This window comes from Thamnophis sirtalis, unplaced genomic scaffold, assembly GCF_051295495.1.
Source record: "Thamnophis sirtalis isolate CommonGarterSnake01/CBP01778 unplaced genomic scaffold, rThaSir2_p1.2 scaffold_2, whole genome shotgun sequence".
NCBI classification, from domain to species: Eukaryota; Metazoa; Chordata; class Lepidosauria; order Squamata; family Natricidae; genus Thamnophis; species Thamnophis sirtalis.
Window position 1 is genome coordinate 112,341,908 of NW_028261382.1, and position 27,738 is coordinate 112,369,645.

Genomic DNA, 27,738 nt, shown 5'->3' on the forward strand with positions numbered 1-27,738 from the left:
GCATCTACCAGAAGATGACGATTTACGATTTTACAGTACAATTTTGTAATATGAACCCCTGAGAAGAATTCTGCAGTCCTTCCTCCTTGCCAAATGAAGGGGCTGAAGATGGCCTTCATAGTTTTATTTACAAAATGCAGGAGCTGAATACTGGTTTATATAGATAGATAGATAGATAGATAGATAGATAGATAGATAGATAGATAGATAGATAGATAGATAGATAGATAGATGATAGATAGATATAGATAGATATAGATAGATATAGATAGATATAGATATAGATAGATAGATATAGATATAGATAGATAGATAGATAGATAGATAGATAGATAGATAGATAGATAGATAGATAGATAGATAGATAGAGATAGATAGATGATAGATATAGATATAGATAGATATAGATAGATATAGATAGATATAGATATAGATATAGATATAGATATAGATAGATATAGATAGATATAGATAGATAGATATAGATAGATAGATAGATAGATAGATAGATAGATAGATAGATAGATAGATAGATATAGATAGATATAGATAGATAGATATAGATAGATATAGATATAGATAGATATAGATAGATAGATAGATAGAGATAGATAGATATAGATAGATAGATAGATAGATAGATAGATAGATAGATGATAGATAGATAGATATAGATAGATATAGATATAGATAGATAGATATAGATAGATAGATGATAGATGATAGATGATAGATGATAGATGATAGATAGATAGATAGATAGATAGATAGATAGATAGAGATAGAGAGATATAGATATAGATATATATTAATCCCAGTAAGGGTATGGCTAGCTGATGAGAGCTAAATAGCTTGAAATAGACTATACTAGTCTCCCTTTATTTTATTTATCAGCACAAATACTACACAAATGTAACAAAGGCAACAGTAAAATATTGGGCTTTCTCTCTGGATGGTCTCTTGTGACGAGCCGATGGACAGAGAATGGAAGCAGTTAGCTTCCTCCCATAATTGGGGCATACCAGGGGTTGTGACTTTAAATATATATACATACATACATAAAGGTAAACAAAGCAAGGCATTTTACACTTGGCAGTTTCCAAGGAAATGCTTTTAGCAACAGGTCAGACCTTCAACTTTGCCTGCTATTGAAATACTTGCAGTTAACAATCTCTTACAGAGCCAGCTGAAAATTAGACACCTAGGCTCCGATGAACTCCGATGACAACCCTTTGTTGTCACAACCGCTGGGGCCGGGGTCTCTCTCTACTGTGTCGACTGGCTCCGTTTATTCCAAACGTCAATCGTTCTTTTGAGGACTTCATCAAACACCAGGTCTGCTTTTCTGACTTCCTTGTTGTTGCAGCCAACTTGAGGGCAGCTGTAAAGAAGGGGGAAACAGCCTGAGTTAAAATCACATCCAAATCAGCAAAACGGAAGCTCTCACTTTAACTTTAAATCCAGTGGGGCGGTTCCGATTAGCTCCTTCAGTGGGGAAAACCACTTTCAGCAGAAGTGTTATTTTTATCCATGTTGCAAACCTAGAAACCAGATGTCTAGGGAGATTCTCAGTCATCCAGGTCATGGATGTCCCAAAGGTGCTTTTAAAAAATGTTTTATTTATTTTATTTATAAGACTTCTCATCTCCATCAAACAGTGTGTGAACTGGGTACAATTATTTGAAAGTTCACAGTCCCCATATTTGTTGTTATATTCATTACAATAGCATTGATAATATAACTATATATCAAGATAATTACAATAATACATAATATCATCATAAACTTCTCTCCATAGTAACATTTCTCTTCTTATACCTCCTCCTTCCTAACTTCTATTTCTATTCTCTAGCCCAGGGGTCGGCAACCTTAAACACTCAAAGAGCCATTTGGACCCGTTTCCCACAGAAAAGAAAACACCGGGAGCCACAAAACCCTTCCCGTGCCTGACTATTTCCTGAGCGGCCACAAAACTAGCATATGTAGTTGAATTAAACTGTCACGGTCCGGTGTTCACGTTGCATACAAACAGAGATTCAGTTTATTTGGTGAAAAACTTTTATCTCTATCTAAGAAACTACGCGATAACCAGCACTAAATGACAATGATACAAAGGTAATCAAATCCAAGTCAGTTCTAACCAAGTTAACACCAACACATATTGGGTTTCTGTCTGGATGGTCTCTTGTGACGAGCCGATAGACAGAGAATGGAAACAGTAGGCTTCCTCCCATATTGGGCATACCAGGGGTTATGACACTAAATACATACCTATTTCCCTGGCTCAGCTGATAAAGGAGGAGAATCTTGTGGCTTAGTGGTTAACACATCTGCCTAAGATGTAATACAGCCCAGGTTCGAATCCCAGTAAGGGTATGGCTAGCTGATGAGAGCTAAATAGCTTGAAATAGATCTATACAAGTCTCCCTTTATTTATTTATCAGCACAAATACAACACACACACACACACAGATCATTACCCCAACCAGCTTCACCCACAACTCCACCCAGATGACACCCACCCACCATAACCAATCACCATGACCCACACCCTCAGCCATCCCCCCACTCGGTGTCATCATAGCCTCTTTCCTGGTTAGCTGCATCCGAGGAAAAGAGTTACATCAGAGTAGGCAGTTGCACCCGAGTAGAAGAGCCACATGCAGCTACAGGCTCAATCGACATCAGAGAGGCAACATCAACATGGCAGCGTTAGTGGCATGTAAGCATGGCCGAGCGGGCATGGTGATGGACAGGATCTCCCTGGATGGCAGCCTGAGGGCTGACATAAACGTTCTGTTATCTTCTGAGACTTTTATTTTCTTGGATTTATCCATGGTTGGCCTACCGGGGGTCGAAAAGCTCACTAAATTGCGTGCCGGCGGGTGTCGCACATTGGTGGTTGTGACACATATTTTGAGCAACAGGGAGCCACAGCAGAGGGATGAAAGAGCCACATGTGGCTCCAGAGCCGCGAGTTGCTGACCCCTGCTCTAGCCATTGATAAAATCCATCCCACATCAGAAAATATCCAATTTCTTCTCTGTCCTTGATAATAAGCATTAATCTGTCCATTTCTGCACATTCCATTATTTTCTGAATCACCCTCTCATCTGACGGGATGTCCTAACTCTTCCATTGTTGAGCAAATACAATCCTAGACGCAGTCAGTACATGTAAAATCAAGTATGTAGTCTTTTTGATCTATTTTTTCAGTAGAATGCCCAACAAGAATGTCTCTGGTTTCCTTTCAATAAGCTTGCCATTTTTTCCAACCAGATACCTGTTTTCAACCAATCTTTTTTAGTTTTGGGACATATCCACCACATAACTTGTTGCCTCTTGAAAAAGCAACTTTGGGACTACGAATAAGTAAAATTAGCTCTGTTTCAGTTGATGACTGCCTGTCAGTGGAGATGTAATGGACACCAGGCTAATGCAAAGGGCTGCTTTCATTCATCTTACCCCACATGCTGAGATCTGTTTTGGATATTGCATCGGTTTAAGAATCGTGCATGGAGCACTCATTGGCTATGGTGGCTTCTCACTCTGGAATAGCCTTTCAAAGGAGTTGCATCTTCCCTCCTTTATTTATTTGACTCTTCAAAACCTCCCTTTGAAGGTTGCCTTGGATTCAACTGCAAAGGGCTCATGCTCTCCCTCAGGCGTTTGAACTGTGACTCTCATCAACCCCGTGCTTCGTACTCAAATGTCTGCCCTGCCCAGGGATTAATAGGAGTTGTAGTCCGGCAAATACAAAACTATTAGATTGCGGAAAGTTGACCTGTATGCCGTCTCTGTTCCTTCCATGCTAGGTTGCCTACATTAATCTCAGGTGAGCAGTAACAGGTAAGCAAGAATTTCTGATTTCCAGTTGTCTAAAAATCATAACAGCTAAAAAAAAACAAAAAACCCAACACCCTCCAGTTAACGGTACTGATGAAAACACAAGCTGGAAGGTGGCTGGATCTTGGAACCCATATCTCTGAGAACTTGTGAAGAGTCGGAATAATGCCTTGTCTTTCTTTTTCCCCTTTTCTTTTCCCTTCCCTGTTTTTTTTTCTGTTATTCGCTTTTGTATTTTCTTTGTATTCTACATTATAAACTAATGAAAACTCTCTCTCTTACACATACACACAAACCTGTGAAGATCCCAGTACCCATCACAAGCTCCTGGTCTTGGGTATGTAGCCACAGTGATGCATTTCTCTCCACCTTCATAAAGGATCTTAAGATGCTGATAAAAACAAAACCAACTCCCTAGCCTACAATCCGAGTGCCTCTATTTGTATACTGTTGCCTGGTATCTTATTTTCAGAAAACCTGTGTTCGTAAAAGTAGTTTATAAATATAGGCGACTAGGCAATGAATCATCCAGTCTGCTGCAGAACGCACATTGGTTATAGTGCTTTGAAACTACAGTGAGAATAATCTGAATTTGTAAAATTCAAGAGTCCTATAAGGCAAAACTGAACCTGCCTTGCAGGTTATGATATGAGATCTGTGCTTAAAGCTGGTGTATTCTTTGGGTACATATTGAACATACACACACCCATACAAATTAAGGTTATTTATGAGCCGACATCCTCCCCTATTCACTTAATTTTATCCAAATGTAGTTCCAGTTTGAAGGGGCTTTTTTCTTTATTAAAAAAAAAAAGCCAGAAACAATGAATAAATAAGTATGTTGGATTTTAGAGAGATTTTCTGAGCTTTAATGCTAACCTTCCTTTGGGTAGGTAATCCAGCTCTGTTCGGGGAGATAGAATGCAGAAGGTAATTATATAAACAGGTGAGAATAGATAGCCTGGGGAAGAATGAGTTGCTGAGATTTAGGAACATTTCTTCTTGTAGATCAATCTTAAGCGAGACATAATTTGCCTGTGGTGGTAGTATTAATGAGTAATAGCGTTAGAGACTGTAGCGTCTGCATATTGTTTGATACCTTCAAAGAACTGTGCAGATGAGAATTTCTAGATTCTCAGAAGATATTCTGAGAGGTTTGAAGAGGCAGGGGAGAAGACGGCTTCCTTGGGTGACATGGAAACGCTACAGAACACCAAACTGCATGAAAAACAGGAGTGAAATCCAGCAGGCTCTGACAGGTTCTGGAGAACCGGGAGTGGAAATTTTGAGTAGTTCGGAGGACCGGAAAATGCCACCTCTGGCTGGTCCCAGAGTGGGGTGGGAATAGAGATTTTGCAGTATCCTTCCCCTGCCATCAAGCCACGCTCACCACACCACACCCACCAAGCCGTGCCCACAGAACTGGTAGTAAAAAAAAAATGGGAAAGGAGAGGAGGAAGGAAGGAAGGAGAGAAGAAAGAGAAGAAAGGGGGGTAGGAAGGAGGGAGGGAAGGAGGGAGGGAAGGAAGGAGAGAAGGAGAGAAGGAAGGAGGGAAGGAAGGAGGGAAGGAAGGAGAGAAGCTTCTCTTCCAAGAAGCTTCTTCAGTTCTAACAGCCTCATAGCTTTTTCTTTTTTTTTAGGAAGAATACTGGTGTTTTTTTTAATAGGATAAATATAAAAGGGGACCAGAGTACTGAATAAAAATAATACATGTGTGTGTTTTTGTGTAAGAGCTTGGGGAGAATTCTAATATGGTCACAATCCAAGAATAGCTTTTTCCTCCTTTTGAATGATTTTGTACAAGTCTATGTGTGGGAGAAGCCAATTAATAAAATATATCTACCCCCCCCCCCCCGCAAAAATGAATTTCACCACTGATGAAAAATAGAAGCAAGTTCCAAGAAGGTTCCACACCTATTTGCATTATTCAGGTGACACCGAGGGCACAGATAAATCTCCAAGTGCCCCCAACAACCAGGAGACTGCAAGGAATATATAAATCTTTCCATCCTCCATCATTTAGTCAGAACTGAAAAAGCTTCTTGGATGAGAAGGGAAACATCTTCAAGGAAAAACAAAATCCAGTTGCCACGACCTGGAGGACTGAGAATCTCCATAGACAGATGAAAAATAGAAGGTTGACTCAGCCTTCTATCCTTCCGAGGTTGGTAAAATGAGGACCCAGATTGTTGGGGGCAAGATGCTGACTCTCTAAACCACTTAGAGAGGGCTGTAAAGCACTGTGAAGCGGTATATAAGTCTAAGTGCTTGTTCCTCCCTCCAAAAAAACCCCCACCAACTCAAATCACTGAATACAGATAAGTCTAAACTACCATTTCTTTCAGTTGTGGAACCATCTCTGAAGCATCTGACATAATGCAACAAATTGCAGCATATGGCATTGACAAGCTTAAATTGGTTTTTAAAACATGAAGTAATGCTTCCAGCCCTTAAGATAATACCTGGGATAGCAAAAAGAGTTTTAGGATACGTTTTCCTAGCTTGATTCCTATAGCCATTGTTGACTTTTCCTTCTCATTCCTAAAATGTTTCCAAACCTCTCATCTTCGTGATTCTTATCTTCTGTTATCCTGCTCCTCCTATTTGTGTATAGTTTGAAAAAATATACACAAATAACCACAGTATATTGCAGTTTCTCAACTTTGGCAACTTTAAAAGGTGTGGACATCAGATATGTCCGGCTGGGAAATTCTGGGAGTTGACATAAACATGAAATGTTTTAATCTAAGAGGGACAGACAGCTAGATGATAGGTAGGTAGGTAGGTAGGTAGATAGCAGTGGTGGGATTCAAATAATTTAACAACCGGTCCTCTGCCCTAATGACCAGCTGGGTAGCCGTGGCTCGGTGGTCTTCTGACTGGGTGGGTGTGGCCAACTCAATGTCACTCAGGTCAATAGGCGCTTCGCCTTAGCTGTTACAATGCAATAAGGGTTAACCGGAAAGGCAGTTTCTGTAAGCAGGGCAATAAAGATTAGGCTAGAAACAACACCAGAATGTTTCCTTCCTGCCTTCCTTACAGGATTAGCCCTGTAAAATGGGGAAAAACCAAAAGGAGATTTCTTCCAACAACCGGTTCTCCCAACTGCTTAGAAAGTTACCAACCAGTTCTCCCGAATAGGTGCGAACTGGCTGAATCCCACCACTGGTAGGTAGGTAGGTAGGTAGGTAGGTAGGTAGGTAGGTAGGTAGATAGATGATAGATAAGACAGACAGAGACAGACAGATAGACATAGACAGACAGACGATAGACTGACAGACAGATGATGGGAATGCTGTGGGGATGTGACGATGGCTGCCACTTTGTGTAAGTTCCCCTCACTCAGCGCCATTGCAATTTGAACAGTTGTGCTGAACAAGTGGTGGTAACTCAAGGATTACCCACGTTTTGCTTTCTCCCCATTTCTCAAAGAAGGAGCAGAAGGACTGGAAGTTGCATTTCAAATCAGATCTGTCTTGAAATGGTGGAAGGACATGTCCAGGGGAAGGGGGAAAGAGATGATGATGATGACGACAACAATAATAATGATTTATTAAACTTGTATGTAGCCTGCTCAGGCAGCTCACACCTGGAATATTGAATGCAGCTTTGATCGCCACGATATAAAAAAAAAGATGTTAAGACTCTAGTCCAGAAAGAGTACAGAGAAGAACAACAAAGATGATTTGGGGATTGGTGGCTAAAACATATGAAGAGCGGTTGCAGGAATTGGGTATGTCTAGTTTAATGAAAAAAAGGACTAGGGGAGACATGATAGCAGTGTTCCGATATCTCAGGGGATGCCACAAAGAAGAGGGAGTCAAGCTATTCTCCAATGCACCTGAGGACAGGACAAGAAGCAATGGGTGGAAACTAACCAAGGGGAGAAGCAACCTCTTAACCTAGAACTAAGGAGAAATTTCCCGACAGTGAGAATAATGAATCAGTGGAGCAACTTGCCTCCAGAAGTTGTGGGTGTCCCAACACTGGGAGGTTTTAAGAAGAGACTGGAATGGCTAACCATTTGTCTGAAATGGTATAGGGTTTCCTGCAAGGGGTTGAACTAGAAGACCTCCAAGGTCCCTTCCAACTCCGGCCCTTTGGAACGAACTCCCCGCGGAGATTCGGACCCTCACCTCTCTCCAGGCCTTCCGGAAAGCCGTCAAAACCTGGCTGTGCCGGCAGGCCTGGGGTTGATGAGTTCCCCTCCCCTCTCGACCTGTATGGCTGTATGATTCTTGTTTATTTTAATCATGTGTATTGTATTCTATGTTCCCTTTTCCCCCCTTTGAGTTGTTCGCCGCTCTGAGTCCCTCCCGGAGAAGGGCGGCATACAAATAAACTAAACCTGAAACCTGAACTCTGTGATTCTGTTAAACCAATTGCTGAGGATCTTCCTCGCCTTCCCCATAAAATGTGGATATTAATGCTCTCTGCCAACATGTTCCTGGCCCATTTTCAAACTGCTGGTGCTGCAGATATGACTACTGCCAGCCCTTTTGATAAAACCTGTTCTCCGGCCCCGATTCGCAGCCTCTGCATCACAGGGGCCCAGGAGCGGAGAGACGGACTCCGCCGCAGTCACTCAGAGGCCCTTCTCTCCGCAGGCAGCCCTAGATCACGTCTGGGAAGGCGTTTGCCCCAGACCGACAAAGGCAGTTCTCCGGTGCTGTGTCTCCAGCGTGGTGCGTTTGCCTTGGGCAAACCACAAAGTCTCACAGTTTGGGGTTTGTTTCTCCCAATCTACAAAGAGGTGAAGATAATTATTATTTATCTGGCACATGTTTTTACCCAGATTAATTAATTCTGTTAAATTGCCTAGAAAGCCTCCAGTCAAAAAGGAGCTGTATGACACAGGCAAGGCTGGTACTTTTGCTGCTCAGCAAATTATTCTCGGCTCCTGAAACAGCAGCAGGGAGGGGGGTTGTCTTATTTATTTATTTTATTCATCACATTTTTACAACCAAGGGAGTGGGCGGCTTACAAATCTTATTAAACTAAACTATTAAACTAAACAACACCCATCACCAGTGGTGAAATTCAATTTTTTTTTTACTACCAGTTCTGTAGGCGTGGCTTGTTGGGCGTAGTGTGGCTTGGAGCGTGTGGCAGGGGAAGGATACTGCAAAATCTCCATTCCCACCCAACCCTGGGGCCAGCCAGAGGTGGCATTTGCCGGTTCTCCGAACTACTCAAAATTCTGCTACCGGTTCTCCAGAACCTGCTGGATTTCATCCCTGCCCATTATGCACATAGTGAGTCTGGGAAGCATACAAAAATTTGTTGAGAGTGGGTCGTTCAAAGCGGACCTGAAAAGAATGCCAAGATTTAACCACAGAAAATATATTACTGCCCACATTTAATACTGAATATGCCCATGTGTGTTTAAACTTTGCTGAGAGTTATCTAGGAAAACAGCTCCATAACGTGGAAGGACACTTTGCCAATTCTTGATCTAGAGCAGTGTTTCGCAAATTTGGCAACTTTTAAGATGTGTGGACTTCACGGTTGACTGGAGAATTCTGGGAGTTGAAGTCAACTCTTCTTTTTTTTTAATAATAATTTTATTTTTTATTACATAGGCAACATCACATAACAATAGAAAAAAAAACAAAGGGAAAAGGGGAGGGGAAAAAAGGGGGAAAAAAAGACACCCCCCCCCCATCATCACATACAATATGTCATTTGATCACAGGTGCATCCCTACTACGTTTCCCCCCATATACACATCCCGTATCTCTCTGTTGTATATTTAATAGACACCACAATAACCTAGGGTTTAAAAAAAAGGGGGGGGAGACAAAAAAAAAACCATCATCACATACAGCATGTCGTTTGGTTACAAGTGTTTTAACATCTGCATCTTCAAATAATATTTACCATCTCAATTATTTCATCTAATATAACTAAAGGCCTCATTTTCATTCTACAATATATATTCAGTTAACATTAGCATTATTTTCCCCCAGAAAGTATACTTCTATTTATAGTTAACCTTGCATTTCATACCTTCAAACAGAGATCTTATTCCTTCATTTTTCAACAAAGCATCGCTGCCTGTATATACCAGTTTTCATTTGTTCCCCTATTAGAATTGCTTTATCAGCAGCGAAATATCATTATAATAAGTTCTTAACCTTATACATTATATCCCCAGACCTTATATTAATACTTCATTGTGTCATTATTAGATTATTTCACAGCATAATTATATCATCATTTACTTTCTTCAATTAAGGCATAAGTATATCATTTTTCATTTCCAAAGTTTTTTTCCCCCCCCTAGCAAGTCAACTCTTCTTAAAGGTTCAGAAACACTGGTCTATGGTAAGAAAGAAGTTTGGAAGGTTCTCCGTTCCAAAGTGTAGTCATCTACTTACTAAGCTGTCTAAATATGGAATCCGTTTATCCCAAACCCAGAACAATGGTAAGTGTTGAGATGACACTGCTTTAAGACTTTAATTCCAGCCTAAATCCAGAATCCAAGTTTAAGTCTACACATCTTAAAGCTGCCAAATCTGAGAAACACTGAGAGTGGGCAAGTTGCCCAAGTTTGGGGCAGAATCACCCTCATCATCATGGATTCACCTGGTGACACCAAAACATTGCTTTCTATCTTCCTGGAAATCTGAAAAACAAGCTATTTCCTTCCTAACACACCATCAGTAGATCTCAAACAGCAAAGTGATACAACAGGATTCCAAGGTATTAAAAAGTATTAACCACTCTTGATTGGGCTGAGATAACATGTTGCATTAGATCATCCCCTGGTTTTGATAGATTATCTCAGGTGAATCTTGTTGCGTATTTTGTAGACCCTGATTATGACATGGAGCAAAGTATGAATCCAGCCAACTGGGGACTAAGCAACCAGACAATGTCATCTGCAAATTCAGACAATAGCTCAGATGCTTTTGTGCATTCTGAAATTAAAAATCGAGGAAGGAACCATTGGAAGGAGATAAAAAGGACGTTTCTGTACCGTGTGAGATAAAATCTGAGTCTGCTGAGAAGAAATTAAAAACAAGGTCAGAGCTTAGATGATAAGTTGTCCTGCTGCTCACAGACCTAAATATTTAGCTTAAAGGTTATTTTCCCCAGAAATTTAGATACAAGCAAAAGCCAGCTCAGCAAGGACTGTTCCTTCTTATAGTTCAGCTTTTTACTGCTGCTTATTAGACTGGCCATCAATTCAAATGGTGTAAAAAAAAAAGGACAATACAAATTCAAGGACAATCAAAAGGATGGCTATTTGCTACTTCCTGAACACACGGTAGGCTGTGAACACAGGGTAGACTTAGAAACCAATTGCTGGGGAGCCATAATGGAGGAAGGCCATCAATTCAGAGGTGGGATTCAGCAGGTTCTGACCAGTTCTGGAGAACCAGTAGCGGAAATTTTGAGTAGTTTGGAGAACCAGTAAATACCACCTCTGCTTGGCCTCTCCCCCCATCTATTCTCTCCCTCCCGAGTTCCAGCTGATCGGGAGGGAATGGGGATTTTACAGTAACCTTCCCCTGCCACAGCCACCAAGCCATATCACGCCCATAGAACCTGTAGTAAAAAATGTTTGAATCCCACCACTGTATCACTTCCATATCTTCTCGGAAGCTTCTGGTTAACCTGTAAATTGACAATAGAAGGCTGGACAAGGCAGGCCAACGATTTGAGTCCCTTTTATGCGCTTAAGTTGCCAAAGGCAATCTGGCAAACCAGTCAGAACAGAGCCTGTTATAACTCTCCAGTGTAGATATTTCATCTGGATCCTTGTTTGACTCATCTTAATATTGTACTTGGTGTTAATTATACCTGGAGAGAGAAATTACATGCTGCAGCACCTGCCACGGACAGGCAGGTGGGTGAAGGGATGAATGAATGGCGACAATGATAAGCTTCCCAGGTACCAAATAATATTGCCAACTTGCCCGAGCTGCTTTTTAAGATAACAGAAGCCATACTTTGGGATGGAAAACAAAATTAAGGGGAAAGGATGGCAGGCTTCTGTACTGCATTCCTCATTCCCTATTCCAAATGGCTTTGCTTTATGGCTAGCAATATATCCTCAGGACTAATACTTGAAAGAGTTCTTTCTTTCTCCAACTGACATACAGTAATTAGCATCTGATTATTTATACTACTGTTATCAGACATCCAAGACAGGTAAGCTCAGTAGAAAGCGGCTTTTCCCATTTTAGTTCCTCTAGATGTGTCAGATAAACAGTTCTTACTAGCAACTGTGGTAGCTGGGGATAATTAAGAGACGCAATCAGAGAGACATAGGGACTCTGGATAGGCAGCCGTCGACTTACAAACGTAATTAGACCAAAATTAAGAGCTGTGGTGGCGCAGTGGTTAGAATGCAGTATTGCAGGCTGACTCTGCTCACAGCTCAAGTTTGATTCAGCCTTCCAGCCTTCCGAGGTGGGTAAAATGAGGACCCGGATTGTTGGGGGCGATAGGCTGACTCTGTAAACTGCTTAGAGAGGGCTGTAAAGCCCTGTGAAGCCATATATAAGCCCAAGTGCTATTGCTATTTCAGTTGCCAAGCGAGACAGTTATTAAGTGAGTTTTGCCACATTTTATTGTGTTCCTTGCCACAGTTGTTAAGGCAATCGCTGCAGTTGTTAAATTAGTAACATGGTTGTTAGGCAAATGCGTTTCCCCCGATGATCTTGCTGATCAGAAGTTCGGAAAGCGGGATCACATGACCCCGGGGACACTGCAACTGTCATAAATGCGAGTCGGTTGCCAAGCAGCTGGATTTTGATCACCCCCCCCCCCCCCCGGAGCTGCTGCAATGGGTGTAAGTATAAAAAACAATGATAAGTCACCTTTTTCAGTGCCTTTGTAACTCTGAACCATCACTGAACAGACTGTTATAAGTTGAGGACTATCTGTACTCCAATTTCCGTAATAGCGACATACATGTTACAGACATGTTATCAAATGCATCCTTCCAGTGTCATTCTGCATGGTATTTTTTGTTAGAAAATGTGATGGTGAAAACTATCCACATCTTATTATGAGAGAGTAAGATACACATCTAGTCTTGGGTTAGCTTCCAAGCCAGAATTTTCTAAAGTCACACAATCTGCATTTTACTGTAGGAAGTTAGCACCCACCCCTCTTCTAAAAAAAAATAAAAATGAAATAGCCCGGGAAATATTGAAAAGGCAGAATATTATATTTCTCTGGATAAGAAATGGAGAAACCTGTTTTTAGGCAGGAAACAGACTCACTCTTAATAGCCCCCACCTTTGTTAATGGGCCATTAAAAAAAAGCCTTAGCTAGTCTACGTAACAAAGGTAGGATTAGCCTTCTACAGAAACTCACCACATGGCATCTGGGAACTCAACCAACTTGGGACTCAAAAAGACACACAACGTACAGTGTTGGCTAAGACCCCACCGCCCTGGGAGTCTGTCAATCAACCAGAATACATTTCTTATACAGGAATAGGAAACAGAGTGGTGGGGCCGAACAGAGAATATAAAAATCCCAGGAACTCTCAGCAAGCCCCTTTTCTTTCTTTTTTTTCTTCTTCACCCGGCATCTTGAAGCATGTGATCCCCTTTTCTGTTCAGGACCTCAAACCAGGTGGTCCTGTCCACCATTAAACCATCTTTCCAAGCAGCCTCCATGTTTCCCCTGTCTTTTTCCCCACTTGGAACTGAACCCTGAAGGACATTTCTTGCAATATTACTTTTGCAAGTTGAATAAGGTTCTTGTTCTCTCTCCCTCCCCTCTCCCCCCCCCCCATTCCATCAACGCTGAGAACTGCTTACTTGACTTTCTTCTTATGTTGTTGTCTGCGCCGGATGTGTTCCAAGATGGCTTCTTCCTCATAGGTGTGTCCGCAGATTTTATTCCTAACTGGTTTCTTCATTTCTTCCTGCAATAAAGTTATTGGGCCACATAAGCAATTGTTCAAATCAACAACTCAGTAGTGTCTGCTGGTGGCTTCTGTATTATTGTTGCAGCTCCACAAATTAAACCCCATTAATTGACAACTACGACTACTGTTGTTCATTATTATTGCTGTGATGTAAGGCTTCCAGCAAATGAAGCAATTTGGAATTGATTTTCTAGCATACATGGAAATATAGGCAGGTATTTGCTCAAAGGGAAGATAGGACAAATAAAAGGACTGCTGAATCAAGGGTTAAAAGAAGCGAGGGAAAATAAAATGTAAATACTTTAAAAAGAATAGGATTCCTGCAAGGGTGGTAGAACCCAAGTCCCAACTAACAAGGCATCTTTTTCACATTCTTAAAAAAATGTTGTATGTTCAAGATTGCATAAGACAAGTAGGCTCACTTTTGTCTTGCAAAATATTAGTGGGCCACCAGAAATATATTTTTTAGATAAATAAGGTAGACAGCAAGCAAAGAAAGTGGATCGCACCAGACCATAATGTTCTCTGTTCAATTGTCCATTAGGCATTGTATCCCTTTCGGTTTTCAACCCACATCAGTTTTTGTGTCCAAATTGCATTGCACAAACTGGTGGGATTGTTGGAGAAGAAAATCAGTCTGCAACCATTTCACACTTGAAAGGCTTTCGGTACAGAAAAAGTAACACTCCACTTTAACAATTTCATTGAAGGCTTGAGACAAAACTATTGATAAACGTCAACTAAAGCAACAGACGCACTACACATGCATGCAACTTCCAGCATATGGTTTCATATTGCGGAAGGTGAGCAAAATGCAATTGTGAACCTGCTATGTCTTCTCTATCACTGTGGGGTCCTTGGTGGTTGGTTGGTTTTCTTGGAGATATTTCGGTACCCCAATAGGTGCTGTAGAAGAGAGTGAGGTTTAGTCTCCCCATTCTCTTCTAGCGCTAATGATGCTACCTAGTTTGGTGATGAAACGTCTGCAAGAAATTTGCTTGAAATTTTGGGCTTGGACAACCTAGAACTACACCGCCTACAGTCGGACCTAGGCGTAGTACAGAAAATTGTCCGCTACAACGTCCTACCTGTCAATGACTACTTCAGCTTCAACCGCAATAATACACAAGCACACAATAGATACAAATTCAAGGTAAACCGCACCAAACTCGGTCGCAGAAAATACGACTTCAGCAACAGAGAGGTCAACGCCTGGAATGCACTACCTGGTTCCGCTGTTACTTCCTCAAACCCCCACATGTTCAATCTTAAACTGTCTACTGTGGACCTCACCCCATTTCTAAGAGGTCAGTAAGGGGGTGCATAAGCGCACCAGCATGCCTACCATCCCTGTCCTACTGTCCCCATTCATTTGTCCCCATTTCCTGTGTTCTTATTCATGTTTATTCTTATTCCTGTTATCTTGTATTTGAGTGGCAAGCTAAATAAATAAATAAAATAAAAACAACCAGGCTGAAAGAGCAGCAAGGACCTCGCAGATCAACCCTCAGCTACAAACATTCTCTCCTATTGCTAGTTATCATTCTTTCCTCTCGGCTACCTAGATGTAGGGCCTACCTGTGTGATGGGGCAAATAAATTTCCTCTGACTTTGAGTCACTGCAAGATCCTCATCGAGTTGCTCAAGGGCTGGTCCTTCTTCTGCGTCCGGCTGGATCCCAACTGCAGCGTGAGAGAAGAGGGAAATGACATTCAGTCCTGCTTCTTCACTTTCTGGATGAATCTGTTTTGGTCATTCATTCATTCATTTGATTTCTATAGCCATCCATCTCGACAAGTCACTCTGGGTAGCAAGCAATTTAGTAATTAGTAATTTAATAAATTTGTATGCCACCCAATCCCGTAGGACTCTGGGCGGCTTACAGAAACAAGATAAAAGTTAAAAGTTAAAAATAAAAAGATACAATTTTAAAAAACAATACACCATACATTCCGTCTAGATGGGGCTGGACCTTGTTCAACAGCCCCAGGCCTGCTGGAACAGCCAGGTTTTAGTGGCTTTTCGGAAGGCCGAGAGAGTGGAAAGGGTCCGGATCTCTACGGGTAGATCGTTCCACAGGGCCGGAGCAGCTAGAGAAGGCCCTCCCCCAAGGGGTCGCCAGCCGGCATTGCCCAGCCGACGGCACCCGGAGGAGGCCCAAGCATGAAAATTATACATTTAAGTGTGGATGCAAATCTCCTCTTTGAGGGAGATGGGCATTTCAGAAATGTGAATACATAAATAAATAAGAAATAAATAAGGCTTAAAAAAAACCTATGGTTGCTGGGACATATGGCAAGGATAGGTCTGGTTAGTAGTACTTGAACTGGAAACCACAAGTAGTTCTCAAATCTATAGCTAGCTAGATAATCTCTCCCCGCCCCTTCCTCCAATCACCTTAACGAAGAGGTTAAAATACACTTTGCAGGCTAACTCTGTCCACTGCCAGAAGTTTGATCCCAACGGGCTCAAGACTGACTCAACTTTCCCTTCTTCTGAGGTTGGTAAAATGAGGACCCAGATTGCTGGGAATAATATGCTGACTCTATAAACTCCTTAGAGAGGTTTATGTAAATGCTATTGATAATTATTTGTAGCCTATAAACTCTTGCCTATAGACACCAAACTTGTGGCAATGCAACTGATCTCCCACTTTCTTCTTTGCCATGTTAAAGCTGAATTATATTTTTTGAAAAAAGCAGAGATAGTCCAAATCCACCTCTCAAGCTTTCTTATGCAGCAACATCAATTTGCAAGAAAACTAAAATAAGATGTACGTATCCACATCCACAGTAAACAATGGCTTACTAAATTCAAAAGCTTCTCTGCATCAGTTGGGCAATCATTTAGCCAGCATTATTTTCAATTTCAGTGACATACATAGGCATTCCCCCTTAAAACTCCCTTGAACAAGGGATTCTATCCCACTGTTATTCAGAAGTGCTAATTTACAGATTATTGGGGGCAATATCCTTACTTTGTAAACTGCTTAGAGAATGCAGTAAAGCATTATGAAGCAGTACAGAAGTCTAAGTGCTATTGCTATTGGTAAAGCCCTCCAAAATTGTGGTTGGAAATATTAGGTGGGCGTATTTATCCTTCCGAGGTGGGTAAAATGAGGACCCAGATTGTTGGGGGCAATATTCAGATTCTGTAAACTGCTTAGAGAGAGCTTTAAAGCACTGTGAAGTGGTATATAACTCTGTGCTATTGCTATATCCATCACCTCTACGAGTTCCATTAGACTTATACATGACTTTACAGTGCCATTCTTGGCAGCAATAGACAAATAGAAGAGCCTTCTTTTGCACTGTCTATGTGTAACTATTAAGGCTGTATATCTTAAGTCTAATATACGTAGCCCTTGATTTACAACCACCTGTTTAGTGATCGTTCAAAGTTACAAGAGCACCGAAAAAAGTGACTTATGACTGGTTTTCAAACTTACAGCCATTGTAGCATCCCCATGACCATGTGATCCAAAATTTAAGAGCTTGGTAACTGGGATATATTTATGGCAGAGGCATTGCCCGGGATCATGTGATCACCATTTGAAACCTCTGACAAGCAAAATCAATTGGGGGGGGGGCAGATTCTCTTAAGGACTGCATGACTCACTGAAGAACTGCAGTGATGCACTTAGCACCTGTGGCCAAGAAAGTCACAAGGGGAAAACTCCCTTAACAACTGCCTTGCTGAACAATTTTGAGCGCCGTTATGGTTGTAAATCAAGGACTAACTGTAGTTGGATGGAAAAAGAGGGAGGGGGGAGAGGGAGAGAGAGGTGGCGGGGCGGAGGGGGAGAGGGACTTTCTGTTTCATTACCACAATAACTGGCTGCTTTAACCATCTATTTTTCTGGCTTGACTTTCAAAAGTACAACATATTCCCATCCAACTTTATTGCTACTGTTAATAAGGGTAGGTGGACAAATATCCCACATGTGTTTCATGGCTGTGGAATGTCAACAGAGCATTTCCCATATAAGCTGATGTTTCATGCACCTTGCCCTGAAGTTTCAGCTTATTTTAATACATCATTTGGTATATATGATCTTTGTTTCTATTTGTATTTCACACTACAACAAACTGCAATAAAAAAACCTATATAGAATGTAGGCTAGTGACCTACAATATATTACATATCTCTATGCACAACAATCCAGTAGGTGTTTTTGTGTGTGTGTGTGTGTGTGTGTGTCAATGGTGGGTTTCAAAAGTTTTTCAAACCTACTCTCTGGGTGTGGCCTCCTTTGTGGGAGTGGCTTGATGGCCATGTGACCTGGTGGGAGTGGCTTGCCAGCCATGTTGGTTCTCTCTCTCTCTCTCTCTCTCTCTCTCTCTCTCTCTCTTCCTTCCTTTTGTCTTTCTGTCCCTTTTTCCTTTTTTCCTTTCATCTCTCTCACTTTTCTTTCTTTTTTTCTTTCTTCCTTTATTTATTTCTTCCTTTCTTTCTCTTTCTCTTTCTCTGTGTGAGTCTATGTGTGAGTCTGTGTGTGTGTGTGCGTGTGTGTATCAGCGGTGGGTTTCAAAAAAATGTGGAACCCCTTCTGTAGGTGTGGCCTGCTTTCTGAGTCCACTGGTGGAACCTCTTCTAACCGGTTCAGTAGATTTGATGAACTGGTTCTACCGAACTGGTAGGAACCCACCTCTGGTGTGTGTGTATGTGAGAGAGAGAGAGAGAGGGGGGGGGAGGGAGGGAGGGAGGGAGAGAGAGAGGAGAGGGAGAGGGAGAGAGAGAGAGAGGGAGAGGGAGAGGGAGACAGAGACAGACAGACACACACACACACAGAGATTTTTTACATCCTTAATATATCCCCAAAACTCAGGATAGACATGCTGTAGATGAAAAATTGGATTTGTAAGAAAAATGGTAAAGGTCCCTCTCTGAGTATAGTTTTTTCTGTTGCAAGGGTGGACAATGCCAGAGGGAGGGTGTATATGTGAGACAACTTTGAATGAAGGCTGGCAAAACCCAACTCCAGTGTTTACCTCCATGGCTACCAAGATCGTAGTTTCACTGCCAGCCTTCTCGGATGAATTTTTGTCTTGCAATGGGGGTTGAAAAGCTGGGATGATTCATGCCGTGGATGAATCAAGCTATTTCTACGTAGTGCCATGCTTTGTTGTGCCAGCTTAACTCCTTCCATCTGTCAAGGCAGCACAACAAACAAAAATTGGATCTGCAGAACACAACTTCCTTTCTCTGCAGGGATTGGTGGGATGCCTGTATGTGGGGAGAGGGATGTAGCTGGTGGAATAGAATGGAAGAGCATCGTGGCTGTTATGTAATACCGTTCGTTTTTTGTGCCAAATGAAATCTGTTTCTATCCTTTTTTTTAAAAAAAAGCCACCAGACCAAAATATTTCAGAAATAAGACAGCTAAAGGCTGGCTAGGCTACCTAAGTTTGAACAAAGACTGCATTCAAACAGCCAATACAGGTCATCCTCGACTTACAACCACAATTGAGCCCAAAATTTCTGCTGCTAAGTGAGACAGTTGTTAAGTGCGTTTTGCCCCATTTTAAAACCTTATTTTTGCCACAATTTTTAAGTGAATCAGATTACAGATTAACAGAGTTGGAAGGGACTTTGTAGGTCATCTAGTCCCACCCCTGTCCAAGCAGGAGACCCTTCAGCATTTCTGACAAATGGCAGTCCAGTCTCTTCCTAAAAGCCTCCAGTGATGAAGTTCCCACAACTTCCGAAGGCAACTTCTGTTCCATGGGTTGATTGTTCTCACTATCAGAAAATTCCTCCTTATTTCTAGGTTGAATCTCTCCTTGGTCAGTTTCCATCCATTATTCCTTGTCTGGCCTTCAGATACCTTGGAAAATAGCTTGACCCCATCCTCTCTGTGGCAGCCCCTCAAATATTGGAACACTGCTATCCTGTCTCCCTCGGTCCTTCTCTTCACTAGACCAGCCATGCCCAGTTCCTGCAACCGTTCTTCATATGTTTTAGTCTTCAGTCTCCTAATCATCCCCTGCAGCTGTTAAATTAGCAACACAGTTGTTCAGTGGCTTCCCCATTGACTTCACTTGGTCAGAAGATCACAAATCCCGGGACAATCGCAACCGTCATAAATATGAACCAGTTGCCACGCAGCTGAGTTTTGATCATGTGATCATGGAGGGGGGTTGCTGTAAAGATCGTAAGTGTGAAAAATGGTCACGGGTCACTCCTTTCAGTGCCGTTGCAACTTCGAATGGTCACTAAATGAACTGTCGTAAGTCAAGGACAAACCTGTAATGCCGAAAGAGAATCCAAGGTATGCTCAGGGTGCCAACGTCCAAGGGATTCTACCTCTTCTCCAATGAAAACAAAAAAGGAGGAGAATTTGAGTTCACGTGTCCTGAACCTTCACAGAGGGTGTTGGACTATCGGATGGGTTGTTTGGTTTCGGCTTAGTCTGTCATGTGAATCCATCCGGGCATGCTGATTGACAAGTGATGGTTTATAACTAAGCTCAATAATGGGAAGATAGCCAATTCTGGCTTACTCAACAGAAGCTTAGCTCTAGAGCAGGAGGTGTCCAAACTTGGGAACTTTAAGACTTGTGGACTTCAACTCCCAGAATTCCCCAGCCTAATTATATTAGAGTAAAAAGGTGACATAATGGAACATGTTGAGTTCATATCATAACAACAGTAAAATAGAACAAGAAGTTGGAATGTCTCAGCCTCCCATAAATTTCAGTTGTATTCTTTTCATTCTTTGCTATGTTTTATGAATATACCTATAAAATTAGTGTTTAAACATTTTCATTTGCCTGTTTCCACTGAGCTGGGACCAGTTACTCTATTTTCCAAGGCAAGATCATTTTTAACAGTCGGAATTTGAAACAATAAGACCATTTTGTGGGATTCATTAACCGCGTTAATCAAGCCCTTATCTTTATAGATCTTTCTGTCTGCTAAGAAATCAAATGAGTCCTTCATTCAATAGCAATTTAAAACAATCCTTGAATAGGTCTTTTCATGCAGGGCTTTAAGGAAGTACACTTTTGGAAGCTCTTAATACATCTTGTACCTCAAGGTCACATTATCAGTTATCATTAGTTATTTGCTTTATACTAAGATTGAGGGTTGGTTCTTGGCACTGTCTTTTCAAGTCTGTTATCAGTGTCCTAACGTCAGTGGCTTGAAAAACGTGGATTGGGTATAATCAGAAAGAAATACAGCTACTCCTTGACTTACAACCATCCATTGAGTGACTGTTTGAAGTTACAACAGAACTGAAAAAACTAACTTATGGCTGTTTTTCACATGGCCATTGCAACATCCCCGTACTCAAAATTCAGATGGTTGGCAACTGGCATGTATTTATGATGGATGTCCCCGGGGGTCATGTGATCACCTTTTGCAACTTTCCGACAAGCAATGTCAGAGGGAAGCCAGACTCACTTAACAACCATGACTCTAACTTAACAATTGTAGTGATACACTTAACAACGGTGGCAATAAAACACTGCTTGATTGTGAGGAGTGTGGCACCTTCCACTCTAAATGGCCCTGACTCATGATGTGCCATCGAGTTCAGTTTCAACATAGCCAGACCGTCTCCAGATGATTTATTCCTAATCTGACCCTTGAGGTCTCCCCACAAGGCCCCACTCTTTTGGTAATGGATTCCATCTACATTGCTGTTTAATAGTCCTTTTCTCTTCCATCGCATTATGTATTTAGAGAGCTGGGTTATCACACAATATGTCCAAAATATGAAAATTTGAGCCTGGCCATTGGTGCTTTGAGTGAAAGCCTAGATTGGATTTTGATAGGATCCATTTGTGTTCTTGGCTGTCCACTGCTTTCTCAAGATTTCTTCTTCAGCCCAAAAGTTCAAAAGCTTCTTCAGAGCCCAACTTTTGCTTCCATAGAGGGTTACCGAGAAAGCCATTGCCAGCACAGTTCTGATTTTGGCAGGTCTCTCTTTCCCAAAGCCTTCATTGCTAACCTACTAAATGTTAGCCTGCAGCCTATTTCTTGACCGCACTTTTGACAATCATTTCAAAAGGGCAGAAGCTGCCCATCACTTCAGTGTCTTCGTTTTAAGGCTGATTGTTATCTGTTGGTCATTCGCTTGTTTTTTCTATTTTACCTTACTTCCATTTTTCTCTACGCTCCTTGACTTTCATTATCACAGTTTCCCAGATCCTTTTGCATTTTGACCTATCGGAACAGAGACATCAGCCCAGGGGTGAAATGCTTTGAAGTCTGCTACCGGTTCGCTTCACTGAAGCAAACACCGCGCAGCGTTGAAAAAGGAGGATTAAGAACCCTTTTCTGAGTCTGCAAAGGTAAGTAGAACAGCAAGGGTGGGGGGAAAGCAGGATTTCCTGCTTTCTAGCGAATATAAATCGGGCGGCACAGCTGATTGTCACACAGCTGATCATCGGAACATAAAAAATTGCTACCGATTTAGGCGAACTGATAGTTCTGACGATCAGCTGTGCAATGCAATTTCTAATCACGTGGCACAGCTGATCGTCGGAGCTACCAGTTCACCGAAATCGGTAGCATTTTTTACTACAGGTCCGGGCAAACCTGTCCAAACCGATAGCATTTCACCCCCTGCATCAGCCCCATCATTTGTTCATTTTTCAATCTAGCCTCCCTTAATATATAATCAGTACACATATAAATGGCTCTAGCTAGTTTAAAATATCATTTTGGTTATGTAAGAGAAATAAGCATCCTCACTTATATTTATAGTATCTTCTAATGATAGCAATAGCAATAGCAGTTAGACTTATATACCGCTTCATAGGGCTTTCAGGCCTCTCTAAGCGGTTTACAGAGTCAGCATATCGCCCCCACAGTCTGGGTCCTCATTTCACCCACCTCGGAAGGATGGAAGGCTGAGTCAACCTTGAGCCAGTGAGATTAGAACTGCTGAACTGCAGATAACAGTCAGCTGAAGTGGCCTGCAGTGCTGCACCCTAACCACTGCACCACCTCGGCTCTTATGATTAAATGATTAAAATAATTTATTTATTTTATTTTATTTTTTTGCTTAGGAGCTCATTCTTTATTGCCATTGCTTTCTGATTTTCTGCTTATGTAAATAAGCCTACGAAGAGTAGGGTTTATAAACATAAAAAGCTACGCGTTAAAACAGTTCTCTTCGCACGCACTGCAGCTGGCTCAGATAAAACAACAATTCACTTATAGAGCACACAGACAGGATAAAATCTAAGTCAGTGTCACCCCAAAGAATGTGTCATGCAACCAATTGTTAGTGTTGTTGGGAACTCTGTTGTGTATTCCTGCATTCAAGAGCCTTTTAAAAAAAATTCTAGTTTCTACAGAAGTATATGTACTGTATTACATCCCCGTGCTATTTCCTATAGTTTTATATCTGTTCTCAAATTAATTACACTGTTTGAACAATGCTGCTCACCTGGGTCAAACTAACTTGGAGATTACACAGAAATGATTTACATCACAGATCCTCCCTTCTATGCATTGATGCACACACCACACAAAGCTTCTAATCTCTGGGATTGTGAACAGCCAAATTCCTGCTTGCCTTAATAATTAAGGATCAACCTAAAAGCAATAAAGTCGATCCGCTTCCTTGCCCCGCGGACAACTAACCCTGGTATTGTTGAGAAACAGGAGAACCTACTTGTTATTTGTAACTTTGGTAAATTTGCTAGACTTCACTTTTAGAAGCTAACTTACAAAAGCAGAACCTTCAATTAGAACATTCATTCTTGATTGCACTGCCATAAAAACATGGCAACAGCCAATAACTTAGATATTCTTAACAGGGTATCGTGTTCATTGGGGATGTCATCTATGAGTGGCGGTGTATCAAAGCATCTAAGCCGGTGATGGTGAACCTTTTCGGCACTGAGCGCCCAAACCGGAACATGCGTGCATGCGCGCGTGCTGGAGGACCAGAAAACCAACTGGCCGACACACGAATACCTATTTTGGACTGTTTTGGGGGCATTTTCCAGGCTGTTTTCAGGCCTCTTTCGCCACTCTGATGCCTGCGAAGACCAACTGGCAGGTATGGCCATACCTAGTTTTTGGCCTTTTTCCGGGCCATTTTCAGGTTGTTTTCCGCCGCTCCGGTGTTTGGGAATACCAGCTGGTCAGCCCGCATGTGCGCACCAAAACCAGAAGAGCAGCTGGTGGCGTCGCACGTGCCCACAGAGAGGGCTTTGTGTGCCACCTCTGGCTCGCATGCCATAGGTTCGCCATCATGGATCTAAGCTGACCTTCTATACTTAGTGGCATTTACATGCATGCGATTTTAACAAGAGGCAGTGAGTGGGGCTGGGAAAACAGACAGGGTGGGCTGCTACGGGTTCGGCTGGGTTCGGGAGAACCCGTAGCTAATCTTATGGCCAGTTCAGAGAACCTCCAAATCCCACCCCGCCCCTCCCAGGATTCTTCACGCGGCCCATTTTGGATGCGAGGCAAGTCTAGGGCCCACAAAGAGACTCGGGGAAAGGGAAGAACAGGCCTCCCAGAAGTTCTGGAAGGCTGGAAATGGGCCCATTTCTGGCCTCTGGATGGCCTCTGGAGCCCAGGGGAGGCAAAAACGCGCCCCCATCTCCGTGGTGCAGGAGGCCAACTAGACCACACGCCCCATGGTCATGCCCACCCAGCAACCGGGCAGAGAACCCATTGCTGAAATTTTTGAAGCCCACCCCGGGACAGGTAGGGAGTGAGCTTGCTTGATATTAAAAGGTATCGTTGCAGGATTCTTCCTTTTATTACTATTATTAAATAGGCAAGATAAGCAGATAATACCCTACAGTCTCAGATGCAATTAGCATATCCTCCCCATTTTTTAATATTTATGGTCTCAGGGCCTCTTGGCACATGGAACATACTATTCTTTCTGGAATCAAGCCTTTTGAAGCTGGTTTTTTTTGGGGGGGGGAGGTATTTGATATGCAAAATCTTGTGCTTGCCTGGGGTTTTTTTTTCTTCTCCAATGCTCTTCAGAGAAAAGCAGGTGCCACCACCCACTGGCATTCAATGGCAGGGGCCAGGTTGTACTTCCTTTCATCTCCATAGAACATCACACCGTGTCCACTTAATTCGGCTTGAACTGCCTCTGCACAAGCTTTTCAGAACTCACCTCTAATAATGAGGAGTCTTATATTTAGCTTAATGTCTATTTTGGGCTTTCCAAAGGACGTGCGAAGTTCAAATAGTACCAGTACTGTTACTTCGGGGGCGGCAGCTGTGTGTGTGTGTAGAAGTTATATATGTGCAATCACACAGAGACATTTTTGTTTGTTCCAAGATTGGACTTGAAACAGGACCAGAGAGTTCTATTTCTCAGCTAATTGCCTTTCCAAAAGGAACAGTTTTCTGAGGCTGCAAGCAGCAGAAAGAAGCGATTTTGAGACACTGTGTTTTTCCCACCCTTCCTTTAACAGCCAGGGGCATTGCATTGAACGTCCGGTACAATAACGTTCCTACAATCTTGTAGATTTGAATCCCGCTTCTTTTTTTCCATTGACAGACCCTCCTGTTAATAGCATAAACCAGGGGTCACCAACCTTTCGGACCTCCGGAACTACTAAATTCCTAATTTTAAATCCCCCAGACCACTAATATGAATTTTTAAAAAAGATAAATAGTACTTAGTGCAATATAAAAATGCAGATAATTTTTCTATGGACCACCAACATTTTTTCAGGGGTTCTACCACAAAACTGCGGACGACAAAATCGCGGTCGACGAAAGCGCGTATGTGACGTCATCACAGCGCGACGAAAAAGATAGAAAAAGATCGAAAAATGTAAAAATAAAGCTAAAACCTTCCCCTAACCCACACAAACCTAACCCTAAACCTAACCCTAACCCTAACCCTAACCCTTAACCTAACCCTAAACCTAACCCGTAACGTAACGAAAAACCTAACGCTAACCCTTAACCTAACGCTAAACGTAACGCTAACGCTCTAACCCTAACCCTAACCCTTAACCTAACCCTAACCCTTAACCTAACCCTAACCCTTAACCTAACCCTTACCTTTATGTGAATCGGCTTGCTGTAATTTAATTTTTATTTCAATTTTTCGATCTTTTTTGTCGCGTTGTGATGACATCACATACGCGATTTCGTCGACCGCGCTTTTGTGGAACGCGCTTTTGACGGGTCACGTTTTTCAGGAACCACCATAGGTCTCCGCACCACCAGTTGGTGACCCCTGGCATAAACAATTGAGACCCATGTCCCTTTCATTGGGCAGATGTCTATGGCGAGAAAAAACACAGGAGGTCCAGTTGTCTTTTGAAAAAACAACTTCGGAACTTTTGTTGGGCAGAAAATACATTTCGTGAAGGATACTCTAATCTGCAAAAGTTTGTGACATCATAAATCTGTTCATCTGTATAATGATTGGACGGGAATCTGATCATTCTTCAGCATAGCTTCTTGAATAACTTAAAACATACAACACATAGTAAGCCATAAATCATGGTCTATCACCCACAACATGATCAACTAGACTCCACCCTCCAGGAGTTGTATACACTTACCTCCGCACATGAACAGATCCTTCCATGCATGCGCTTTTGGAGGAAAAAGGGCCTAAACGGGATGCCATAAGAGCTGGGCGCAGGTGGGCGGAGCCACCCGCGATTTCCGCTACAAGTAGTTTGTAGTTTATTAACATTTATAGGCCGCCCTTTTCCCTAAGGGGACTCAGGGCGGCTCACATAAAATCAGGGAAGGGGGATACAAACAATGACATAGACACACATAAGTAAAAATAATGAGCAACAATGAGCAAGTTCCGGTGATCCAGTCCGAACCGGTAGAATATCACCTCTGCCACCCTCCTTATGCTGGTCTTGGACCAGAATGAATATTTGATTTGATAAACCAGAAAAGACCAAACAAAACAAAATCTAACACATGCATTATGGATTAAATGTAGTAAGTGATCCAACCTCTTAATTGTTTAATTATCTAAGACTGAGCAAAAATACTCAGAATGCAATATTATCATTTCCCCCCCTCTTTTTCTTAGATAACAGGGATGAGCAAAGCACCCCTGTTTAAAATGTTGACTTCTAAATACCTTCTTTGCTAAGATTTAACTGAGATAATGAGAGTTTTGTTCTTTAATCCACCTGAAAAGGACAGAAGCTGTTTGGAGCAGCGCCCCAATATTTTGGACCTGTAGAAGTGAGTCACCTATCTGGACGACACGCTGATAAAAGAGTGAAATCTAAACACACACACTCTGCCCTGGAGGCCACACCCCTCCACGAAGGAAAGTTTCACAAGGCAGAAGAACTCTGAGGAAAGATGGATTTATCAGCACCCCTCCCAACGTAGTAAGCTGCTCATCAGAGTGAATGGCCTCCTAGGTGATTATTCAGAGTAGTTCAGTCAGAGGTCAGTGTCCCAAGGATGGGAGATCAGCATGGCTCTTTCAACATCTGCTTCCAAGCAGTGGCCGCTTGATGTAAGCAATTTGATTGAAGCAAATGGCCTTCGCAAGACTGCGAGTTTTGAAAGCTACAGCACTACAGTTATTGGGAAACAGGGCTCCAGATCTTTCCAGCCAATCGATGCTCAAGTCCAACCTTGGCAAGATTTCAAGGGATCTTTTGAACGGAAATAGATTTTTCCAAGGGGTTGCTAGACCCATGGCATTCTAGGTGTTCACCTTGGATTTCTTAAAACATGAAGGCTTTGATTTGGACCTAAGGCTAGATCAGTGGTCATCAACTGTTGGTCCACAAGAAAATTTTGGTGGTCTGCAGAAAAATTACTTGCATTTTTTATTTTGCACTAAATCAGGGGTCCTCAAACTACGGCCCCTGGGATGGATGCGTGCAATGAATGTTTGTGTTGCTGCAGAGTTCCCCCTTTGTGATCTTTTTGTGTGGATTGGAGGGGGGCAGAAATTCCAATTTAGGATCTGCTTCAGCCTCCTGGTGCGGTCCTTTGGGCGAAGTCTGGAGGGAAACGCTGCTGGTGGCGAAGAGCCGGAGGACCTCGTTCTAGT

The 27,738-nt window shown here is 42.2% G+C and overlaps 1 protein-coding gene across 1 annotated transcript in view; it reads right to left on the minus strand.

Annotated features, from left to right (window-relative positions):
- Positions 1 to 858: 858 nt before the first annotated feature.
- The window catches only part of NSMCE2 (NSE2 SUMO ligase component of SMC5/6 complex), a 254,036-nt gene continuing 227,156 nt past the window's right edge, over positions 859 to 27,738 (minus strand). Inside the window, exons 5-7 of the mRNA XM_087706690.1 lie at positions 15,322 to 15,425; positions 13,634 to 13,740; positions 859 to 1,381 (exon numbers count right to left, since the gene is read on the minus strand). Coding sequence (XP_087562816.1) covers positions 1,267 to 1,381; positions 13,634 to 13,740; positions 15,322 to 15,425 — 326 coding nt within the window. The 3' untranslated portion in view covers positions 859 to 1,266. The remainder of the gene's footprint in view (positions 1,382 to 13,633; positions 13,741 to 15,321; positions 15,426 to 27,738) is intronic.